Raw genomic sequence first — 24,143 nt, forward strand, 5'->3', positions numbered from 1 at the left:
TCCCCCCCTGATAAGATAAACCCAATGGAAAAACATGCACAACAACAAGATCGCTAATGCTGTGGCGTCCTTGACGAAGACGGGCAGGAGCACTTGGATTGGTCCCCTGGCGCGGCTCACGTTGACGCCTGTCTGCTCCCGGCTGCCCTTGGGGGGGAAGGACGACGGGATGGGTTAATCGCAGAGACTAATCGCATGTGTGCCGATTGATGACCTCTGAGCAGGTCCTAAATTATTATTATTATTATTATTTATATTCTCAGTGTATGTGACCTGGATGCTTCATGTTTCCACATCAGTTAGAAGATGAATGTGAAACAGCCTAGTGTCAAACTCTGCACATTGTACACAATATACATCATTCTGCAGTGAAGCTCAAATATCAAGTAAAGTAACAGCTTACCCCCATACATGCGTGCTACTTTTTCATGTTAAAAATGACACCATGAATAGATTATATTTAAACATTTATTAACAAAAAAAATATCATTGTTACAACTCAAATTTGTTTACTTGCTGTTTTCTATTGTCTTCTCAGCAAAGTCCAACAACTGTTCTGGTATAAAGCATTAACATATCCTCTCTGAACCCAACCGGCCTCTATGGCGGACAACGCCCTCCAATGAAATGCAGGTAAGTTATAAGAAACCCATTGTTAACCCATTGTTCCCCTGTAACAGTCTTCTCCCACAGAGTCCATACCCAACCTTACTATATATGTCAGGGACGTGTGTGTGTGTGTGTGTGTGTGTGTGTGTGTGTGTGTGTGTGTGTGTGTGTGTGTGTGTGTGTGTGTGTGTGTGTGTGTGTGTGTGTGTGTGTGTGTGTGTGTGTGTGTGTGTGTGTGTGTGTGTGTGTGTGTGTGTGTGTGTGTGTGTGTGTGTGTGTGTGTGTGTGTGTGTGTGTGAGATATATAGAGAGAGAGGGGGGGTGTGATTACTCAGCCCTTGTGTGGGTGAATGTAACAAGTTCCTAACGTTTTCTTTCCCCTATTATTTCATGCACACTTTATTCATTGTTTTAAATTATTGTTTGATTTTAAGTTATTTTGTGCATCACTCTGTTTTGAATTTGATGCAAATTTGCAATGCATGAGGGTCATCCTTTTGTGTTAAATGGCTGCATAAAGCAATCATTTGTTGACTCGCATGTTGAGAGTATTAAAACTTGGAACTTGAAAAAGATCAGTTTAAGGTAGAACATTTTTTAGATTAATTTGCGATTAATCGCGAGTTAACTATGGACAATCATGCGATTAATCGAGTTAAAAATCTTAATCGATTGACAGCACTAATGAGAACACATGTACGGACATGTATGGATGGCGAGTACTTCTGTTCTGGAGGTTGCTCAGAAGCCCTATATACCATAATATGTTATGTTATTGTTAAAGCCATGCCTCCTCTGAACGCCCTGGGTCTCTAGTCTGTGGTTGTACAGTTTCATGAGGCTGTGACTATATCCTAGAGGTCACAAGAGGTTATTTTATACAGTGAGGTCAAGTTTCACGTCTCACAACAGTGAAATGGCTACTATGGGGACTGACATCATCACACATGAATACAATTGGGCTCATAGAGTCTCAGATTTCCAGTCATACTCAATTTATGCAATTCCAACACTCTTTGGGGACTCCCGGTATGCAGAAATATTAAAATACACCATTTTTAGAATAGGCGCATTTACGTTTTAGTTTTGGATTAGCATAAAGTGGACATGTCTATATATATATAGTAGGGGAAACTCGTGGGTATAGCCATAGAACCCGTTTTCATTCAAACACCGTGAGGTAGGGCTGACCCCTATTAATCGATTAGTCGACTAATCGGTCGAAAGGGGCCGTAGTCGACTGGCCAACCTCTTAGTCGAATATAATAATAATAAAAAAAAAATATATTTTTTTTTTTTTTTTTTTTTTTTTTTTTTATTATTTTTTTCAAAAGAAGAGGCCTAGAAGCGTGGCTAACGCTAATGGCACGCATACCAGAGGCTAACTGCCTAAGAAAACAGGCACAGAGGCACTGAAAGAGGATTTCACCCATCTAATGAACACACTAGACTAGACAAATATCAACATGTATCCATCAGTGGACCAATTGCATGCTTTTGCAGAGGACAAGAAGCCTTCAGTCGACTCCTTCAGACATTAAGCACCCCCCACAGCCCAAATGGAATGATAAAAAAAAAATTAAAATTAAATTTTTTTTTTTTTTTAAGTCGACCAATAGTCGACTAACGGCAAATTTTGGCCAATCCTAGTCGACCATCCAAATCCTTAGTCGGGGACAGCCCTACCGTGAGGTGAGAGGTCAAGTGGCCCCCCGCGAGCCTCTTGAGGGTTAAAGGTCAGCGGATTTCTAGTAAAAACCAGAGTGTCGGCAGTGTGATTACGATATAGATCGGCCGGAAAGATGAACAAAATACAAGGCCGGAGTAATAAAGCCCTCGGTGTGGCCGACCTCAATCGTGAGCCGCGGTTTTAACCGAGGCAGAGTTTTTACAGCTCAATGTTTTCTCCTCCGCCTCCTCTTCACTCACGCTCACGGCGTCCACGCCCAAGTATTGAGCTGAAACCTCTTGTTAACCCTTAACAACGACTCCTGCCAGATAGGGGGGGGGGGGCGCAGGGACGCGGGAAGGGGGGGTGCGGGGGGTGCTGCAGCACCCCCTCTCAATTATTGCAAAAAAAAATATATATATATATATATATATATAATTTTTTTTTTTTTTTTTTTTTTGGCAGTATTTATATATTTGTATATACTGTAACTGTATAACTGTAACACTGTATATTATAAGTTTATCCTGCTCAAAGCACTTCACCATTTTAATATTGTGTGTATTGAGCCGTACTGTATTGTAGCCATTCTCCAATCTGTTAAATAAAGTTTTCATTCATTCATTACACTACTGTATGTACACAATCATACGTGTAAAACCGAGTAGATTTTCGAGTGATGACAGACTGTCACAGACTGATTGAATGACAGGTGAAACAACTAATTGTATTCACCTCCCGTCTCCCGCCCTTCCCACGCGCCACGAACCACTGAGCTACTGTGATACAGTGCTTGCGCAGTCAGTCGATTTGAGCTAGTAGTCAGACTTTGCTAGCACAGAATGTCTCACTCGCAGAAAAGAAAAATATCAGATTTATTTTCGAAACGTCCCGCCGGTCCCAGTGACAGTCCCACTAAATCTGATAAACGTCAGAGAGAGACAGAGACGACAGGTTCAGCCTCAGCATCAGGTATTGAAGAGTTAACTGAGTCTGTTCCCCTATACCCCCCCTCGGGCGCCAGGGGCTTCCACTGAGGGGTGATGCAAATAGGGATGGGGTGTTATGGCAGCTCATGATGGAAAGAGTGCGCACCGAGTCTGATCCCGAGTTGAAGAATTGGCTCCAAAAGAGAGACAACTGGATGTCCAACAACATCCAAAACGAAATCTTACAGCTGCTTGCCCATGATATTCAGCGACAAATTAGAGGCAAAGCATCCAAAAGCCCAATCTTTGGCTTGAGCGCTGACGGAACCACTGATGTCACTCACTGGAAAAGAACAATTCTCGTGTAATATACAGTTGGCCGATGACAACTTGGAAGCTCAGAACTTCTTTTGGGGTTTTTACAATGCCCGGCCCAGACACAACAGCCGAGACGCTGTTTTTGTGTATAAAATACTTTTACGCCTCGACCTGCCCATGGAGAGGCTGATAGGATACTGTTTTGACGGGGCCAGCAACATGTCTGGGGGGTACAGGCTAGACCAGGGGTTCCCAAATTTTTCAGGCCGCGACCCAAAAAAAACGGTGTCAGAGAGCCGCGACCCCCACTATTATAGGAGGTAAAAAAAATTATTTTAAATGGAAATGTATGGTTGAAACATGCAAACGTTCAAACGCACACACACTAATAAGCATTGGAGGCTTTTAACCAGGGCCGGACTGGGGAAATCATTCAGGCCAGGAAATATAGCCCCAGTCAGGCCACTTTTTAAGCAGGGGGTCTGGGGGTCCCCCACCAGGATTTTTTTTGTTACAAAGACTTAATTTCCTGCATTCTGGTGCAGGCATTTTTTTTATTTGTACCCTTTAAATGCCAGTGTTTGTGATGGCATCACAACTTATTGTTAAAAAACAGGCTAGCATATGTATGATTAGCAACAACACAGATTTTTATGGATTTTCAGTTTTTTGTAATTGATAAATACAATATTTTATTCAACTTCAGCCCTGATCATAACACCACATATTCATTTTATAATTCTAACCCTTTAAATGCCAGTGTGTGTGATGGCATATATTTGCAATATATCAAATGCAAAGTACATTTTTCTGGGGGGGATTATTACAGGCTAGCATGTGTCAATGATTAGCAGTTTTTCGTAAGGATCCCGCCTCCACCAATCACATGCGGCTCCCTTTGTGTGTGTGTGAGAGCAAGAGAGAGAGAGAGAGAGATAGTTCTCCAACTTGTGTGAGTTGCAGTGATCTCCTGGTTGTTCCCCACCTAGGTTATCTAACTATTGCGCTGGTGCAAATAGAAACACTGGCCTGGCCTGCTTCTAAGTTCAGTGGCCTGACCAAAAAAACAAAAACAAAAAAAAAATTCATCTGGTGACCCCCCAGCACCCCCTGCCGTTTTATACTTCCCGCGTGCCTGGGGGGGCGTGGGTGGAGACATGTTGACATTCCCATTTATTTACCAAATGTTCATACCGGGTGGGTGAGGAAAAAGTAAAGGTCTGCAGTGAGAGGGAGGTCTTTCTTCACGTTCCTCTGTGTTTTCAAACCACCGGGGAGTCTGGGAGGAGACTCTGCGCCTCCGCCGAAGTCTCAAGTCACGGTGTATATATACTCCTCGGTCGGTTCGCGGCTCTGTTTGGCCGATCGATAAAGAGGGCCGGTCGATAAGTTATTGAGTAAAACTTTCTTTCCATCTGTTTTGTCTTTTCACTCACTCACCTGCTCTGGCTGTTCCAATTGATGGAATTTTAATGAGGCTTATCAAAAGTCTTTTTTCTTTTTTATCCAATTTCTCTTCGCTGTTGTTTTTTTTTTTTTTCTCTTTCGATCAATAGTGGGAGTCTTTATCCGTTACATCTCCTCCTCCTGATCTGGGATCAGAGGACAGAGGGCTCCCCGGAAGATAAAGAGTCCGTGACGGCGGAGAGAGAAGATCATTTATTGGCGTTCGTTGGAGCCTCGCCTCGGGCCAGAAGACGTCGATGAGATCGCTCTGCTTACCTTATAGTCAGGTCTGAAATCAAAACCGCCCGGGTGTGAAGAATGCATTTGAATTTGGACACACAGCAAAAAGACAGACAGACTTGCTCTGGTGGGGGGGGGGGGTATGAAAATACCATATAGTCTCTATACAGACATTTTATTTATTATTATTTTTACTACTATTATTTATTATTATTTATTATTATTTTATTTTTAAATATAATAGAATTTCTGATTTGAGTGTTGCCAGAGGCGACCTGTTGGGTTGGGTTGGGTTGCTGAGTTCTTCAGTTGGTTAAACAATAGAGGGGTGTCCCTCCGCTGACCACCGTGGGGCACTATTTTTCGGAAGAAAATAGTAGTATTTCATAGTATTATATTCAGATTCGGATTTTTATATATTTATTGTAACGTTTAATATAACCGATAGGCCAGGGCATACAGACCCTGCACGTGTAGGTACACTGTTTATTTTCTTTCATATTTTTTATATTCAGATAAAACTTTATTGCCTATATTATTTATGTCTTTCAACTATTACCATGACCATGCCCATACCTGTGCCTCCCCTCCCTCCTCCCCCACGCTGCTATGACGCCCACATTTCCCCAAGGGGATCAATAAATTAATATATTTATCTTGTCTTATTTTAGCCCTTTCACTGCCACACGACAAAGGGTTAACCCTTTCACTACCACACTGCAGAAGGTTAACCCTTAAGGCGGCTGGGTGGCGCAGCGGACATTATTGCCCTTGTCACCAACGCAAGAGACACCGGGTTCAAATCCGGCTGTCGGCGTTGCCTCCAGCTTGGGCCGGCCGTCGTACTGGCTCAATTGGCAGAGTCAGCGGGTGGGAAGTCGATGGGTGGTAATCTGGACGTTGTGGACAGCGACTCCTACAGGTCGGTTGGGGGACGCCTGCACAGCAGAGACAGGAAATGGCGGGGGGTAGTGTGAGCCTCCCACGCGTTACACCTCGCCACTGAGAGTCCGCGCTGGCAGGTGAAAAGATGCGACAGGCTGCCTCCTCGTGTATTGGAGGGGACACGTGATGCAAGGCTTCTATCCTCCCTACCACCGACCTGTGGGTGGGCATATGCGAGCAATGTTCAAGACAGGGGAGGGGAGAATTGGAAACAGCTAAATTGGGATGGGAGAAAATTTTTAAAATAAGGCGAAAAAGTGGATACAAAAAAAAGAAGGTTAACCCTTTACTATCAGTGTGAAAGGGTTAGAAATGAATAATTCGGGGCGCCCCAGTGGCGAACCACATAGCGCGCTCAGCCGCGACACGGCCGACACGGGTTCGACTCCCGAACCCGTCGTTATTTGCCGAATGTCTTCCCCCCACTCTGTCTCCCATTCCTCCTCTGTCTCTCTCTACTGGACTGCCTAGTAGAAATAAAGCGATAAAACGCCTAAAAAATAAATAAAAAAATGAATAATTCAAACAGGATAAAAAATAAAAAGGCCTCTCGCCGTTATGTTATATTTCTTTCCGAAATATGTCTTTCTTTGGTCCAGCGGAAGGGAAGGCTCTTCTCCGCTCTATACAGCAACAAGGACACGTCAACAAATATTTGTCTTTCGTTTATTATCTCAAGAATAAACCCAATCGTCATTTTAAACGGTGTCACTGTGGAGAGTCCGTTTTTTCATCAGTGCAACAACGACACACAGATTGACCTTTTCACACCGGTTCCCCGAACGTAATCTCGAACCGGCCGGCGCATTCCGTTCACACCGGGAATAATTTGTTCGGAACATGACGGCGGCTTTAGTTCGGCCCTCTAAGAAAACACTGAGCACCGATTTATCACGTTCCGAACCAATTATTCCCTTTGTGTGAACGCGCCGGCCGGTTCGAGATTACGTTCGGGGAACCGGCTCCGGCCGGTGTGAAAGGCCTAAGAGTGGGAGATTTGAGAGCCGACTGCCTTGTGCTATGTGCTATTTTTTCCTATATATATATATATATATTCTTTCCAAATGTGGTTCTACCCAGGCCTGGTGAGATAGCAGGGTGGGCCTCTACTTCTCTTCGACATTGTGTGGAGAAAGTAGATATATCCTTCCTTCCTACACAACCCTGTCAAAGCAACCAATCACCCGCTTGGGCCTGATGTGACAACCAATCAGCCACACACACACACACACACAAACACACACCCCTCTTCTACTCCTCTTCCACTCTCCCTTCTTTCTCCCCTCCTCCTTATCTTTGTCACACTCTCTCCCTTCTTCGCCGTGCCCCTCCTCCTCCCCCTCTTCCACTCTCCCTTCTTTCTCCCCCCTCCTTATCTTTGTCACACTCTCTCCCTTTTTCGCCGTGACCCTCCTCCTCCCCCTCCTCCTCCTCCTCCTCCTCCTCCCCCTCTTCCTCATCCTCCTCCTCCTCCTCACACTCTTCCTCCTCCCCTTCTTCCTCCCCCTCCTCCTCCCCCTCCTCCTCTTCCTCCTCCCCCTCCCCCTCTTCCTCCTCCTCCTCCCCCTCTTCCTCCCCCTCCTCCTCCTCCTCCTCCTCCTCCCCTCCTCCCCCTCCTCCTCCCCCTCCTCCCCCTCCTCCTCCTCCTCCTCCTCCTCCTCCTCTTCCTCCTCCCCATCCCCCTCTTCATCCTCCTCCACCCCCTCCTCCTCCTCCTCCTCCTCCTCCTCACACTCTCCCAGAGTTGCATCCAGTGGACCCTGTAATAATCCATCAACATTGGTCGTCTCAGAGGCCGGGTCCACAAACAGGGCTCCCCCCCCCTCCGTCTCCTCCGTCTCCGGCAAACGGCGTGACAAGCCGGGCGCCAATCATCTGGGAAATTGATCTTCAGAGACAAACAGAGACAAACAGATATATACGTATAAGATATTTTGTTTGGCCATGTTTGTTTGGAGACGGCGTCATGTTCAGTGGGCACAAACGAGTGAGAATCCAACTCGGATATTCTTCTTCTTCTTCTTCACACTTCCCTATCCAGAATGTATAGGGCCTTTGGGCTGGCGTCCACGAACGGTGATCATAGGTTTCTTCTTCTTCTTAACACTTTAACTGCCGAAAACGCCGGAACTCGTCATTCCCCGCCATGCTCAAGTTGCCGAGGACGCCGGAACTCGTCTTTGATATCAATATTTCAAAAATCTGTGATCGGAATCATATTTCCCCTCTGCAGCCTTGACACACAGTTCTGATCTCCTCTCAATCCTCTAGCGGTTCAAGAGCGCCCTCTGGTGGCCGATCGGCAGATCGAAAAACCGGATGTCAACCTTTAACCCGGCAGGACTCACTCCATATGTGGTCCGGGCACTCGCTAATGTTAGAGAGACTCAGTCTTCACACAGTGAACATCGATCGGTGGAAATAACTCGAAAAAACAACATGATTTGGACGTATATACTATTATACAACCTGGAAATAGATCGGGTATTTCGACATCCCATAATGGAAAACTGTCTACTCCACGCTGATCGCCCAACGGCCCGAGGAGACTGGGGTGAGTTTTAGCGTTATATTCTAACGTGTTCTTTACTAACTGCTATGATGAACATATGACCCACATTAGATGAATGGTATAACGTTGCCCACGGAATTATAAACGCCCCCTCGCCCATCCGGTCAACATCAGATGACGTGTAGTAAATTCTAGAAGTACGTCCAATTGAAATTTTTTATCTCGCACAGATTCCTACCAAACTGTATTTCATCATCAATATAATGCATTTGGGGCTATAAATCACGTTCTGGAGAAAGCTGCAGAAAGAGATGAAAACATACTTATACTTTAGACCATATTTTAGTATGAATATGTGAATGAAAAAGTTTAACGTTGCTACACCATGAACAATACATATAGGACCTTGAATGGGCCCTAATAATGGCAATCTAGCAATATAATTTAAAAAGTTATAGCCCTGCAAAGAAGGGGAACTTCTCCATGTTAAATAGAGCTGGCAACGGATGGTATATCATGAATTTAACCTTAGGCAATCAAAGTGTTAGTTTCAAGTTTCAAGTTTCTTTAATAGTTGTCATACAGAAGTACAGAATACTTTCATACAAAATGCTTCTTACTGTTACGCTCCAGAGACTGTGCTAGACAAGATAGTATCAAATAACATAGTATAGCATGTAATTTAGAAGTAGAAAATGAGGTCACAGTGTTCAGTATAGACATATGTACAATGTTCGATGCAGAATAGACGTAACTGAGTTACCATATAATATACAATACTATGCAGTGTACTAATGTACAGTACTATATAGTGCAAAGCAGAAATGGGATGAGGTACAATTTAGGTACAATTTACAGTAAGGTGTACGAGTTGTAGTGCAATCCTTCATCAATAAATATAAAGTGTGGGGAGTGGGTGCTACAGTGTGTTTGTTTAAAGTGAGTGTGTGCTATAAAGTGTGTGGAGTGGGTGCTACAGTGTGTTTGTTTAAAGTGAGTGTGTGCGTGTGGATGTGTGTGCTATGTGCGTTTGATGGTTGTTGTTGTGTAGTGTTCATTGTTCGTTTAGCAGCCTGATGGCCTGGGGATAGAAGCTTCTTCTGAGTCTTTCTGTGCTCGCCTTGAGACTCCGGTATCGCTTGCCTGACCGCAGCAGTTCAAAGAGGCAGTTGTTCGGGTGACTGGAGTCCTTAATGATTCTCTTAGCCTTGCCCCTGCAACGCTTGTTGTAAATGTTCTGGAGGGTGGGGAGCCCCCCTCCAATTGTGCGTTCGGCTGAACGTGTCACTCTTTGTAGTCTGCTTCGGTCTTGTGCAGTGCTATTCCCAAACCAGGAGGTGATGTTGCCAGTCAGGATGCTCTCTATTGTACATGAGTAGAAGTTCTTAAGGATCTTCTGACTGGCTTGGAACTTCCTTAGGCGCCTGAGGAAGTAGAGGCGTTGTCGTGCCTTCTTCACAACACTGTCAATGTGTGTGGTCCATGTCAAGTCCTCGGATATGTGGGCTCCGAGGTACTTAAAGCTGTTGACTCTCTCAACCGGTGCCCCGTCGATGCTGAGGGGGCTGTAGTCCTTGACCCCCGACCTCCTGAAGTCCACAATCATCTCCTTTGTTTTGCTGACGTTCAGGGAGAGGCTGTTTTCCTGGCACCATCCCGCCAGGACCTTGACCTCTTCCAGGTAGGCCCTCTCATCGTTGGCAGAGATCAGGCCCACCACCACTGTGTCGTCAGCAAATTTGATGATTGTATATATGACTGAATATATGACTGAATATCCGTAGTATTTAGTCCTGGGGCCAAATTGGGGCGACTTTTTAGTCCTGGGGCCAAATTGACTAAAGTCTGCAATGCAAACACAAGTTTTAACCAACAGTGTTTGATTCCTCTCTCAGACCATCACGTTGTCTTGGAACTATTTAGTTTCTTAATGAAGCGAGTTCATTACTACAGTGTCTCAGGAGGTAGAGCAGTCGTCTGGTAAATCCGGAGGTTCCCGGTTTGATTCCCGCTCCTCCCGGGCAGCATGTCGACGTGTCCTTGAGCAAGACACTTAACCCCCTAACTGCTCCTGATGAGCAGGTCGGCACCTTGCATGGTCACCTCTGCCGTCGGTGTGTGAATGTGTGAGTGAGCGGGTGAATGTGAGGAACAGATTGTAAAGCGCTTTGGATAAAAGCTGCTATATAAATGCAGCCATTTACTAGCTGGTTCAAATATATTGTTGTCTGTCTGAGAGAAGAATTAGGCAAAACTCTTGTTTGCATGTTGTGTTGCAAATTACTGGAAAGCGTTGTTATTTGCCATTCTTCTGAGTTTAAAAATACTAGTAGTAGGGTATCTCTTTAAAACGAACATCTCACAGTATAGTTTCCACTCCAGAAGTCAAAACAATCAAAGTGTGATTGGTGGCTCTATGCTCATGTACTTTCGGTCAGCGTGTTGTAATTTCAGACCAGTTTTATCAGCAATTATAGTCATTTCTTTTTACTTTTAAGTTTCAAAGTTGTCATTGCTTAGCCTGGAAGCCAGACAAACTCCTTCAGCCAATCAGCATAACAACGTTTTTTTTTTGTTACCAACAGCCGTAAAGAAAATGTGAATCCCTACCCACATTCAAAACCGCTCTCAAAGAGCACCTACGGGAGGCTGCTATTCTAAACTGGCCCCCGTAAATGTCCACCCCCCCCCCCTCCCACCCCCTCCCAATGTACAGATTCCTCCCCCTCGTATGTATATATTATCTGTTAGGATCACTGTTCAACAGTACTGTATATTTGCATATATGAATGCATATACGAATATTGCTGAACGTCAGCAAAACAAAGGAGATGATTGTGGACTTCAGGAGGTCGGGGGTCAAGGACTACAGCCCCCTCAGCATCGACGGGGCACCGGTTGAGAGAGTCAACAGCTTTAAGTACCTCGGAGCCTACATATCCGAGGACTTGACATGGACCACACACATTGACAGTGTTGTGAAGAAGGCACGACAACGCCTCTACTTCCTCAGGCGCCTAAGGAAGTTCCAAGTCAGTCAGAAGATCCTTAAGAACTTCTACTCATGTACAATAGAGAGCATCTTGACTGGCAACATCACCTCCTGGTTTGGGAATAGCACTGCACAAGACCGAAGCAGACTACAAAGAGTGACACGTTCAGCCGAACGCACAATTGGAGGGGGGCTCCCCACCCTCCAGAACATTTACAACAAGCGTTGCAAGGGCAAGGCTAAGAGAATCATTAAAGACTCCAGTCACCCGAACAACTGCCTCTTTGAACTGCTGCGGTCAGGCAAGCGATACCGGAGTCTCAAGGCGAGCACAGAAAGACTCAGAAGAAGCTTCTATCCCCAGGCCATCAGGCTGCTAAACGAACAATGAACACTACACAACAACAACCATCAAACGCACATAGCACACACATCCACACGCACACACTCACTTTAAACAAACACACTGTAGCACCCACTCCACACACTTTATAGCACACACCCACTTTAAACAAACACACTGTAGCACCCACTCCCCACACTTTATATTTATTGATGAAGGATTGCACTACAACTCGTACACCTTACTGTAAATTGTACCTAAATTGTACCTCATCCAATTTCTGCTTTGCACTATATAGTACTGTACATTAGTACACTGCATAGTATTGTATATTATATGGTAACTCAGTTACGTCTATTCTGCATCGAACATTGTACATATGTCTATACTGAACACTGTGACCTCATTTTCTACTTCTAAATTACATGCTATACTATGTTATTTGATACTATCTTGTCTAGCACAGTCTCTGGAGCGTAACAGTAAGAAGCATTTTGTATGAAAGTATTCTGTACTTCTGTATGACAACTATTAAAGAAACTTGAACTTGAAACTTGAAACTTGAACATATCTTGTATGTCACAAATGTAACAGTACTGTATACCTCCTGTATGTCATGTATTGTCATAAATGTCATGATATATATCTGTATGGCCCCCGTAAATGTATCGTTTTAATATAATGTTGTTGAATCTAGAGGGTGTATGTATGGTTATAACTAACTGTAACTGAATAAAACGCTGCCAGCAGAGCAAGGCCACAGACGGAAACCATGCCTCATGTACAGATTATTGTCGCCCCATAGCCATTTCTGTTAACAAGTGTATTGCTTATCTTCTTAGAGGAAACGTCAGAGTAGACATTTGAAGTTCTATTTTGAAATGTGTTGGGATCTAACGTGAGATGAAAGGCTCTGTGAGTGTTGTAGGCTATGGATCCTGCCCTTGTTAGTGGTCCACGTGAACCACACCTTTGAGAAAGTGTGTGCAGGGAACTCTAAGGAGTCTATCTCCAGTTTTACTCTTCATCTCTACGGCGTCACATTCAGTGGTTTGTCTTTTTTAAGCATTTTTAAGTCTCATTAGTGTGTGGATGATGTGCACATTGTGCAGCCAGACATACCGCTGAGCTGTAGAAGCCCATTGTATTCTGGATATTATGTTAATCTGTGCAGTGCAAAGCCGCTTCCCCGTCACTATATCCCTCTAATGTCCAGACTAACGTCTCTTGGTAGAATAAAGCTACTCAGCAGGACTCAGTTCGAGGAACACCGTGAAATATTACATTTTGGTCACTAGCAGGGATGCTCGATATTGGCTTTTTTACCGATACCGATATACCGATATTGTCCAACTCTTAATTTCCGATACCGATATCAACCGATATCAACCGATACCGATGCAGGGTTCCCCCCCCCCCCCCCCCCCCAAAAACGGAATAATTTCAGGTAATTAACATTACATATCTCTTAACCCTTGTGGCTCCCTGGTCATGAAAACGACTTTTTTGAAAAAATGTGTGTGTGTGTGTGTGTGTGTGTGTGAGCACAGCGGTGTCTGTGTTTATTATTATTTCATGAAATTGGGAAAATATCTTCATTTTACATATATGTTCATTGTGTCAAAAGCTTATAATTTGAAACACTCTAAAAAAATATTTATAGTGTTTAGTACCTACGGGGGACCTGGTCATGTTTTCTACTCCATCCACTTCCATGTTAATAAAACCGCTATAAAACCGCCATAAAACCGCAAGTCTAAAAAAAAAAAAATTGTATCTCTAATCTCTAATTTTCACATCATATATCGATAAATAAACAGAATAATTACACCAGGCATTCAAAATACATACAATACATACCTTTTAGTAATAGATTAGTACTAACCGGTGCTTACTAACGCTTACTAACGGCTATTTCTGACCGCTATTTCTGACCGAAATAGTCAACCTTTCTTTTTTATAATGGCAGATTCTTATTCACAGGAATTTTGTCCATTTTTCACACGCTGTAATATGGTGTCTAAAACTTATAGAAATATGATGAATATGGATATGAATATGCATTTTTTCAATAAAAACAGACATGGTATCAAACGAACACAAATATAAGTGGTTAAAATTCGGAAATATTTGTAATTTGTTACAGATATCTTGAGATTGGGCTATTAATGTTAATCATGGGGATTTTTTTTTTTTTTAAATAGTAAACAGTTAAAATTATATGGCTTTAAACATGATGTATCATTTCATCTCTTAAGCCCAGTGAGTGTCACAATCCTTAGGAAGCCACAAGGGCACAACATTATGCATACTTTTGACAATAAATAAAATCAGAATTTGTTCTTACTTGCTTGCCTGGGTAAATAAAGGTTATAGAAATGTAAAAAAAAATATTTAAAAAAATTTGAAAACAGATACAGATATTTTCCGATATCACATTTTAATGCCAATATCGGCCGATAATATCGGACATCCCTAGTGGAAAGTGATGCGTTTTCTCCATTTCCTTCCTCTTTCCTTCACGTTCTCAAGTTTCAAGTTTTGCTTTATTTGTCACGTATAAAGTACATGTACATTATAGTGAAATGCTTGGTTCTGTATGAAACCAGAGAATGTGCTTCATACAGTAAAAAAATAAGTAAAAAGAATAAAGTCAGGGGCGCCAGGGTGCCGCACCACGTATAGCTGCGCTGCAGTGCAACGCGGACGTCCCGGGTTCGACTCCCGGACCCCCGGCATGTCTCCCCCCCATCTCTTCTCCCAACCTTCCTCTCTGTCGGGCCTGACCCAAATAAAGCAGTAAGAAATGCCAAAAAACTAATAAAAAATTTAAATAAAAAAGTCCAAACACTATACAAAATATACAATATACAAACTAAAGTACAACATGAAGTACAAAATGCTAACAATGAGGTACAAAATACAGACGAAAAATAAAAAAGGAAAATGCAAAAAAGAGGCATGGATGTAGTGCAAATCTTTATGTAATAAATAGATCAAATACGGTGTGGTGTTAAAAAGTGTCTTAAGTGAGTGTTAAAGGTGAGTGGTGCATGTGGATGTGTGCACACAGTGAATGTAGATGGATGGGTTAGTGTTGCGCAGAGTCATTGAGCCTCCTGATCATAGATATATATAGAACACTAGATAGCTTAAGGCGGAGTCACCAGCGTTGCTGAACCGCCGCCATCTTGCCCCAGTCAGCCTTGAGTGAGGGTGAGTGAGCTGCACAGACAAAAATACTCATAACTCGCTGAAATATTGACGGATTTACAAACGGTTTGGTTTATTACAAGCATTATTAACGTGGCTATGATTCAAGCGGTTTGTAAAAAAAAAACATCTTTCAATTTTTCTTTTTTTTAATAAGTATGCAGTATCATAACTACATCTTTGATGTTTATAGCAAACCAACCCGTTTGAAAATCGGTAAAGATTTGAGCAATCTATGGTTATTTAAATAGTACATGCACCATAGACATTAATGTTATCAGTAGCTGAGCTGCCTGGGGCAAGATGGCCGCCCTACGACGACGTCGCTCTCCATTGGCCGGCAGCGCAGGTAAGCTATCTAGTGTTCTATATATATCTATGATCCTGATGGCCTGGGGATAGTTCTGTTTGGGCTTCACTGTCTTCACTGACAGATATGGATGAATGAATGAATGAATGAAAACTTTATTTATTTTAACAGGTTGCAGAATGGGTACAATACAGTACGGCTCAATACACCCAATTGTTAAGGGGATGCAGACCAGAGAAAGACTTTCGTCTTGTTTACATCAGGGTCCCCCATTTTCAATTCATAGTGAATGGGTGTTAATTAAGCACACTGTTGATGAATGGGCAGACTGATCTTGTTCATGAGGAATATATATATATATATCTCTCAAGAGAACCTATATGTTTGTATTCACAGCTAACATGTACACATGATCCATATGATACCAGGCACGCCTGTAGGGAAACGTTCACACTGCTACTAGCAAAAACCAATGCAGCAAAGAAAAGTTATAGAGAGCCATGTCATATTGGAATAAACTGCCAGTACGTCTTACACAGATAACCAGTAAGAATTTGAAAACAGCATTAAGAGGAAAAAGAAATAAGTTTACATTAAAGAAAGACACAGATACTGTCGTGTACACTGTAAAGATGTGACTGTCTGAGAGTTTAATCCCAGTTGAATCCCTTTTATTGTATTTTCTGTGACTCTGTTTGTGTACTGTAAGGCTATTTGGAATAATTTTTATATGTAGGAATATTGGAATATATTTTTAAATGTATGCTACTATAATTTACATTTACATTTAGTCATTTAGCTGAGCGCTTTTATCCAAAGCGACTTACAAGTTCTGTACGACAAGTCATCAGGTTCATCAAAGTGTTGAGTGCTACAGTGTAGGTTAGTTTATTAGGACAAGTGCATGACAGTAAGGTTAGTTAGGGTTAGATCTTTAATTTTTTTTACATAATGTGATGTATGTATGTACTTTGTTGTGTGTGGACCCCAGGAAGACTAGTTGTTGCTGCTGTGATGACTAATGGGGATCCGTAATAAAGATAAAGATAAAGATCAGACTATATAACGCCTCACTGAGCAGTGAGCACAGAGTGACAGTACAACTCTGCCATAATCTTCCTGGACTTTTACTCTTTAAAATCGACATTTTATAATTGTACACTTATTACTGTACATTTTAGGCTATATATTTTAGAATGTATATACATAGCTTAGAATGCATATCCCTGACTGTATTTTTATTCTTACTTAAGAGATCTGTAGTGCTGAATTTCCCTCTGGATCAATAAAGTACTTCTATATTCTATATTCTAATCATCACTTCCGTGTTTTGTCAGACACATGGGTCTCCCAGTCCCTCCACTCTGCAGTAAACAGATATATTTTCTGGTATCCCGCTCCCACTTCATCCAATCAGGATCATATAACATTTATAGCACCTTTAAGTTGTATTATATCCTGAAACAATTCAGTCTCTAGAGCTCTGTCTAGAGATGGACATGCAGCTCTTGGACCATTCTCAATGTGGTAGGATAATGGCCAGCAGGGGGCAGTAGTGCCAAAGCAGATACTTCATACTACTTGATTTTGAGGCAGAACAAAAAAAAATAATGTATTTATTTGTACATGGAATTGTTACAGTCCAACAGTGTCTTCAATACATATACATATATAGATGTCCACTTAATTTCTCATGTGATACATGTATGTAAAACAGTGAGTAAATTCTTCTGCGTTGTGTTAGCAAATATCCACACGGGTCCTTCTGGGTTTAGATGTCCACGTTTATTTAGTAAGAATAAAAGAACAAAAGACAAAATGCACAATATTCAATGAATGGTCATTCTTCCTAAACCAGCTCCTATCTAGGTCTGTCTCCCTCAAAGTCTGCCACCAGAAGAACACAACTCTCTCTCTCTCTCTCTCTCTCTCTCCTTGAGCTCTTCTGATAACGCAGATGGGTCTGTTCTGAAACTAAATAGTTGCATTTACGACTGACCCATGCCCCACACATCCTGGCTGTGGGTTCAACCGAAGGCCTTGAAGATAGAGTGTCCCGTATGAAGTGTCCCGGCTGCCCAGAGATAAGCGATGAGAGGGAGAAGGTTATAGGCTGAATCCACCTCCTCCATGGAGGTCCGGCCCCCACATTGTTACCAACCCCCCCTGGAACAGAGAGAGGAGGGACAGATCCAAATCCCACAGTAATGACCAAAATGACCAAAGGTGACAAAATACAAATAAAATGGTTGCATATTGTTATCCAACCTGCCATGAGTATGAAAATAAAGATTTTTGCTTCCCCTGCATGCAAAGGAACAGAGGTATTGAAGATAGGAATCAAATGTGTGAATATGCAAATATCCAATCAAACAAACTTTACCCCGGTAGGCAAGAAACTAGAAACAAAGCAAAACATAGTGTACTGTGTGTGTGTGTGTGTGTGTGTGTGTGTGTGTGTGTGTGTGTGTGTGTGTGTGTGTGTGTGTGTGTGTGTGTGTGTGTGTGTGTGTGTGTGTGTGTGTGTGTGTGTGTGTGTGTGTGTGTGTGTGTGTGTGTGTGCGTGTGTGTGTGTGCGTGTATGTGTGTGTGTGTGTGTGTGTGTGTCCCTCAGAACAATGATAGAGTGACTGAGTGAATGTAACTCCTAATTACCTCATCTTTCACAACTCAGCATCTTCAAGATCAATTTAAATCCCAAACCCTGGGTAGAGGAGCTGTGAATGTCACTGATCTCTACTTCAGCTCACAGAACTCAGCAGTGGGGCATGATGAGAGAAACCAAAGTGCACAGTAATGTGTAAAAGGGAGTCCAGAGCATGAATAAAGCCCAAGTCCAGGATAGAGAGGCTGAGTGAATGTGGTGTTGACTCTGTGCAGGAGGGTCATTGTGTCAGAGACGCTGTAGAAGGACAGAGTACCTGCCCTGTGATCCAGGTACACTCCTATTCTGGAGGACCAGGGGCCCGGTACTGTTATGCTCTCGTTATTGTGTCTGAAGAGGTAATCACTTGGTCTGCAATCTAAAGCCCAGGATTTGGAATTGTTGCATCCAAATACACTATTCTCCTCAGTGTCTGTTCTACTAATGTCTTTGTAGGAGGCTGCTACAGAAACATATGCTCCACTCCACTCCACCTCCCAGTAACAGCGTCCAGTCAGACCTTCTCTAGCCAGAACCTGACACAATTCATTATGATTAAATCTTTCTGGGTGATCAGGATATGACTGCTCTTGCTGCATCCGTGTTGCTTTTCTGTTCCCCTCAGACAAAGACAGACGTGTGTTTGTTGTGTTTGGGTCCAGTGTGATCTGAGAGGAATATTGTAAGAAGTCAGCTCTGGTCTTGGGCTCTGGTAGCAGTAAAACATTAACTGCATTCACTGTTGTTGAGATTCTGGGCCACTGCTCTTTCAGAACGTCCTCTAGTTTGTCTCTCAGCTCAGACACGACCTCAGTCACATCTGCAAAGTACAGGAGAGGAAGGACACTGATGCTGGGTGAGTCTGTAGACTCACTGGGACTGGAGAGGGGGGGGTAACTCTGTAGAAAGTGGATGTGGTCCTCTGTGTGTGAGAGCTGCTCCAGCTCAGTGGCTCTCCTCCTCAGGTCCGCTATCTCCTGCTCCAGTCTCTTCTGCAGTTCTTCAGCCTGAGTCACTGTGGTCCTCTGTTGGGCTCTGATGACCTTCTTCAGCTCAGAGCGCCTCGTCTCCAGGGAGCGTATCAGCTCAGTAAAGACTCTCTCACCGTCCTCCACTGCTTTATCAGCAGAGCGATTGAGAGAATCAACAGCCTGTTGGGCCTTTTTGAGTTGCTTCTCTCTCTCCTGGACTCTCTGGTGGACTTTCTGCTGACTCATGCCAAGCTCTTTCTGTCTCTCCGTCCTTTCTGCTGCAGCTGAGACTGTATCGTGGCCTTTATGTTCATCCATGGAACACAAATAACAGATGCACTGCTGATCAGTACGACAGAAACCATCCAGAATCTTGTCATGACGAGAGCAGATGTTCTCCTGAAGCCGTGTGGAGGCTTTGACCAGCTTGTGTTTCTTAAAGGTATCAGATTGATAGTGAGGCTGGAGATGAGTTTCACAGTAAGAAGCCAGACATACCAGGCAGGACTTGAGGGCTTTCTGCTTTCTCCCAGTGCAGACGTCACAGGCCACGTCTGCAGGTCCAGCATAACAGTGATCAGGAGGAGCAGCTTGGAGTCCTGTCTTCATTAGTTGTTCTATCACTTCAGCCAGCATGTTGCTTTTCTTCAGAATAGGCCTCGGAGTAAAAGTCTCCCTGCACTGGGGACATGTGTAGATCCCCTTCTGATCACCGTGATCCCAGCAGTCTGTAATACAGCCCATACAGTAGCTGTGTCCACAGGGAATAGTTACCGGATCCTTCAGTACATCCTGACAGATAGAACAGCAGAACTGGTCCCGGTACAGATCAACTCCTTGCTGTGCCATTTTATTCTACAAAGACAAAGACACTCAATGTTTTGTTTTCTCAGGAAGAGTGATCGTGTGGGTGGGAGTGGCTCTGGGTGGGAGGTGCTTCCTGGTTACAGTTGTCCAGGGGAGGAGTCGCTTTAAAGAGACAGTGTCTATTTTACTGTGATTCATAGATAGAAGATGTTTTTACATAGTTCAGACGTTCTCTCGCCATCAACTACCTCTAATTTGTCAAGGATAACTACTAAAACTCATAAGCACAAAGAGAGACATAGAGAAAATGGTAAACATACTCAATAAAACACTTTCTCTCTCTCTCTCTCTCTCTCTCTCTCATTTACTCTCATTCTTTCCTCTCTTGCTTTCTCTTTCTCTCACACGTTCTCCTCTCTCGCTCTCTCTCTCGCTCTTGTTGTGTTCAAAGTTTCTATATTGAGGTTCAGTCGGGGAAACGGCAAGTTTCAAGCAAATATCCACACGGGTCCTTCTGGGTTTAGATGTCCACGTTTATTTAGTAAGAACACAAGAACAAAAGACAAAATGCACAATATTCAATGAATGGTCATTCTTCCTAAACCAGCTCCTGTCTAGGTCTGTCTCCCTCAAAGTCTGCCACCAGAAGAACACAACTCTCTCTCTCCTTCAGCTCCCTATAACACAGATGGGTCTAAACAACATGGTACTCATGCCCTACATACGGGCAACAGTGGCTCAGCAGCAGGTGGAGGAGGTAGCAGCCAGAGATGCCCATGTTTTTGATTTGATTTTGATTTGATTTTGATTTGTCTCGAACATAGAAACATAAAACAAGTTTAAAAAACAAAAAGGTAAATAGTTAAAGACTATTTCCATACAATAAGTGTTCGAGAAGGAACAGGGGGAAGTGAAACAACGTATCAAGCCCTGCCCCTTCCTTACAATATTTGACATTATAATTTAATAAAAATTAAAATAATATAACAAATAATAGAAAATAAAATAAAAGTACAGTTTTTTCATATATCCAAATATCCAAATGAGAAAAAATAATAGGGTCACATTACTGCTCAAGCTCCTCTCTCTTATATGTGTCCATACGTGCTTGTTTATAGCTACCTTTAAATGTATTGATATTTTTGCTTAATTTTATACTCGCGTCCAGACCATTCCAGAGTGATACCCCACAAACTGCAATGCGCGTACTTTTAAGAGTTGTACAGTATGTGTACCGTAGGTTGCTTTAAAGCTAATGTCCCTCTAAAATTATAAACACTCTCTCTAGCCGTGAAAAAAAAATTGAATGTTGCTTGTTAATTAGTTTTTTATTGCCAGAAACATAATTTGTGCAGATTTGAATTTGATTAAGCCCATGAATTTTAATGTTTGACTCTTTACAAACACAGCCTACAGTATGGTTTTGCACGATACCCCGATACTAGAAAAGTATCGCGAGACCCAGGCATTAAAATCGGTCCAATACTCCACTTTGGCTCCGGAGGCTCGGGAGGTCGAGCAGTTATCTGGTAATCTGGAGGTTTCCGGTTCCTTGAGCGAGACACTTATTAACCCCTAATTGCTCCCGATGAGCAGGTCGGCACCTTGCATGGTCGCCTCCGCCGTCGGTGTGTGAATGTGTGAGTGAGTGGATACATGTGGGGAACAAATTGTAAAGCTCTTTGGATAAAAGCGCTATACACAGTAAATGCAGCCATTTAGCATTTGCCATGCCCCACACGGGATCATCCCTATGTTCCCCGGGTCCCATGTTCCCCGATTGATTGATTAATTGATTGAACATTTTATAAATTTTTATTATTTTATTAATTATTAATGTCCGCCTTGTTTCGAGCTGGTTAAGCTTAGGCCCTCTTTCGAAATTGGTTTAAGGTTAGAGTTTGGAATCAGGGCTGGTGGTCTAAAATGTTCAATCAATCAATCGGGGAACATAGGACCCGGGGAACATAGACATGCTCCCCCCCACACATGCCCCCCCCCCCCACACATGCCCCCCCCCCCCCCCCCCCCACACATTCTCCCCACATTCTGGCCATGGGTTCAGCCGAAGGCCTTGAGAACCGATAACACCCCTCCATGCTTCTCTTCAAGGAGGGGGTCACGGTTGCTGAGAAGGACGTCCATCCCCCACTTCCTGACAGGACTGTGCCCAACCGTCATGCCATGAAAACAATGCAGTCCTTGAAGTTGGGTGGTCAAGGAGCAATTTGCGTGGCGCACATTTTTACTGGTACCGCAACCAGTACCGGAGAGACAGACCCAAATCCTACATTAAGCCAAAATGGGGTTTTAAGTGGGTTAAAAATAAAAATAAATTTGATAATAAAACTGATTTTATGAGGCCCTACCTACATTGTTTGTTTGTTTGTTTGTTTGTTTGTTTGTTTTATTAAGATCCCCATTAGCTTTTGCATAGCAGCAGCTATTCTTCCTGGGGTCCAATAATTTACATGGTTTGGTGACAACACAAAAATAATATACATTCACACTCATCACTCATCACAAAACACACACACGCACACGCGCACACACACACACACACACACACACACACACACACACACACACACACACACACACACACACACACACACACACACACACACACACACACACACACAGACAAACAGCCCTGTCGCAGACCGAAATCAACAGACACTAATTACCGAAACCGATCAATAGTTCATCCAGTTCAAGAAAAAAAAATGCTTACTGGCATTTTTCTCATGCCATTTAATCGTTCCTCTGCACTTAACAGTCGCAACGACAAGACAAACGGAGCCTTTGGGTATAATGAGAGCATATAAAGAACTTTCTAGTATTAAATTAGAGTAAGGCTATGGAATCTGCACACAGCATGCAGCCGTTGTATTTTAGGATGGCACTACTGTAATTGGACAGCATGCTTTTTACTTCTAACCTTTTTCTAGGGGGGGGCCTACTGAGGGGCCTACTGAGACGTCGGATTCTACCGTGGATATAAACACTGAGGCAACCATCACATTCATTATCTATATTGGGCTGCTGTTAAACCTTTCACTGCCACACGACAGAAGGTTAACCCTTTACTATCACACAACCGACGGTGATAGGGTTAACCGGCTGTCGTGTGGCAGTGAAAGGGTTAACCGGCTGCCATGTGGCAGTGAAAGGGTAAACCCTCTGTGTATTGTCGCAGTGAAAGGGTTAACCGTTTTGGTATTGCGGCAGTGAAAGGGTTAAACGGATATCTCACAGACGTTTTTAAATCTCACAATTGACTTCCCGCAGACAATTATACTTTGTCCGTTCTTGAGAGTTATCTTCCCGGTATATGAGGGAAATATGCTCCAAGTGCCGTGAGTCGATTTAATGAACTAATTTGCGCAGTAGTCAATATTCGGGAGCACTTGACATTAGGGGCCACAAATAATGATTAAATCATAAAATAGGAAACTCACCCACCCAACCCCACCCCACCTACCCAACCTCCTCCAATGTACAGTCCCCCCCCCCCCCCCCCCACCCTGAGCTGTACTTTACTGTACCCATTCTGCAATCTGTTAATAAAGTTTTCAATCAATCAATCAATCAATCAATTAATTAATCAATCAATCAATCAATCAATCACTCAGCCCACAGCTCTGCTCTCTCCGAGCGGCGGTGTAGAATGCAGGGGGAGGGGGCTGTAAACTGAGTCGGCTTGTTCTTTGTCATTCGCCACCAATCCTCGCAGGTGGACGCTGCCTCATCTACATATTTCCCAGACTGCCTCTGAATGAATGAATGAAAACTTTATTTAACAGATTGCAGAATGGGTACAATACAGTACGGCTCAATACATACAATTGTTAAGGGGATGCAGACCTGAGAAAGACGTTTGTCTTGTTTCCATCAGGGTCCCCCATTTTCAATTCATATAGACATTTATGACATACACAACATACATGACATTTATGGCATAGGGACATATAGGTATTTAGTACTGATACATTTGTGACATAACGGTATTCAAATATACAGTACTGTTACCCCTAGATCCTGACAGAGTATATACATATGATGGGGAGGGGACTGTACATTAGGAGGGGGTGGCTGGGTGGGAGGGAAATATACATAAGGCGGGGAGGGAATATATACATGCGGTGGGGAGGAGACTGTCTATTAGGAGGTGGTGGGGGTTTTGGGCATTTAC

At 43.2% G+C, this 24,143-nt stretch overlaps 1 protein-coding gene across 1 annotated transcript; it reads right to left on the reverse strand.

Moving 5' to 3' along the window:
• Positions 1 to 18,262: 18,262 nt before the first annotated feature.
• On the reverse strand, positions 18,263 to 19,990 carry LOC311235005 (tripartite motif-containing protein 16-like; the record flags this gene model as incomplete). Its single annotated transcript, XM_084322315.1, has 1 exon — positions 18,263 to 19,990. The coding sequence occupies one exon, from the start codon at positions 19,988 to 19,990 to the stop codon at positions 18,263 to 18,265; it is 1,728 nt and encodes a 575-aa protein (XP_084178441.1).
• Between the last annotated feature and the right edge of the window lie 4,153 nt (positions 19,991 to 24,143).

The sequence above is a fragment of the Notolepis coatsorum genome, assembly GCF_963971535.1.
Source record: "Notolepis coatsorum genome assembly, chromosome: 10".
Taxonomy (NCBI): domain Eukaryota; kingdom Metazoa; phylum Chordata; class Actinopteri; order Aulopiformes; family Paralepididae; genus Notolepis; species Notolepis coatsorum.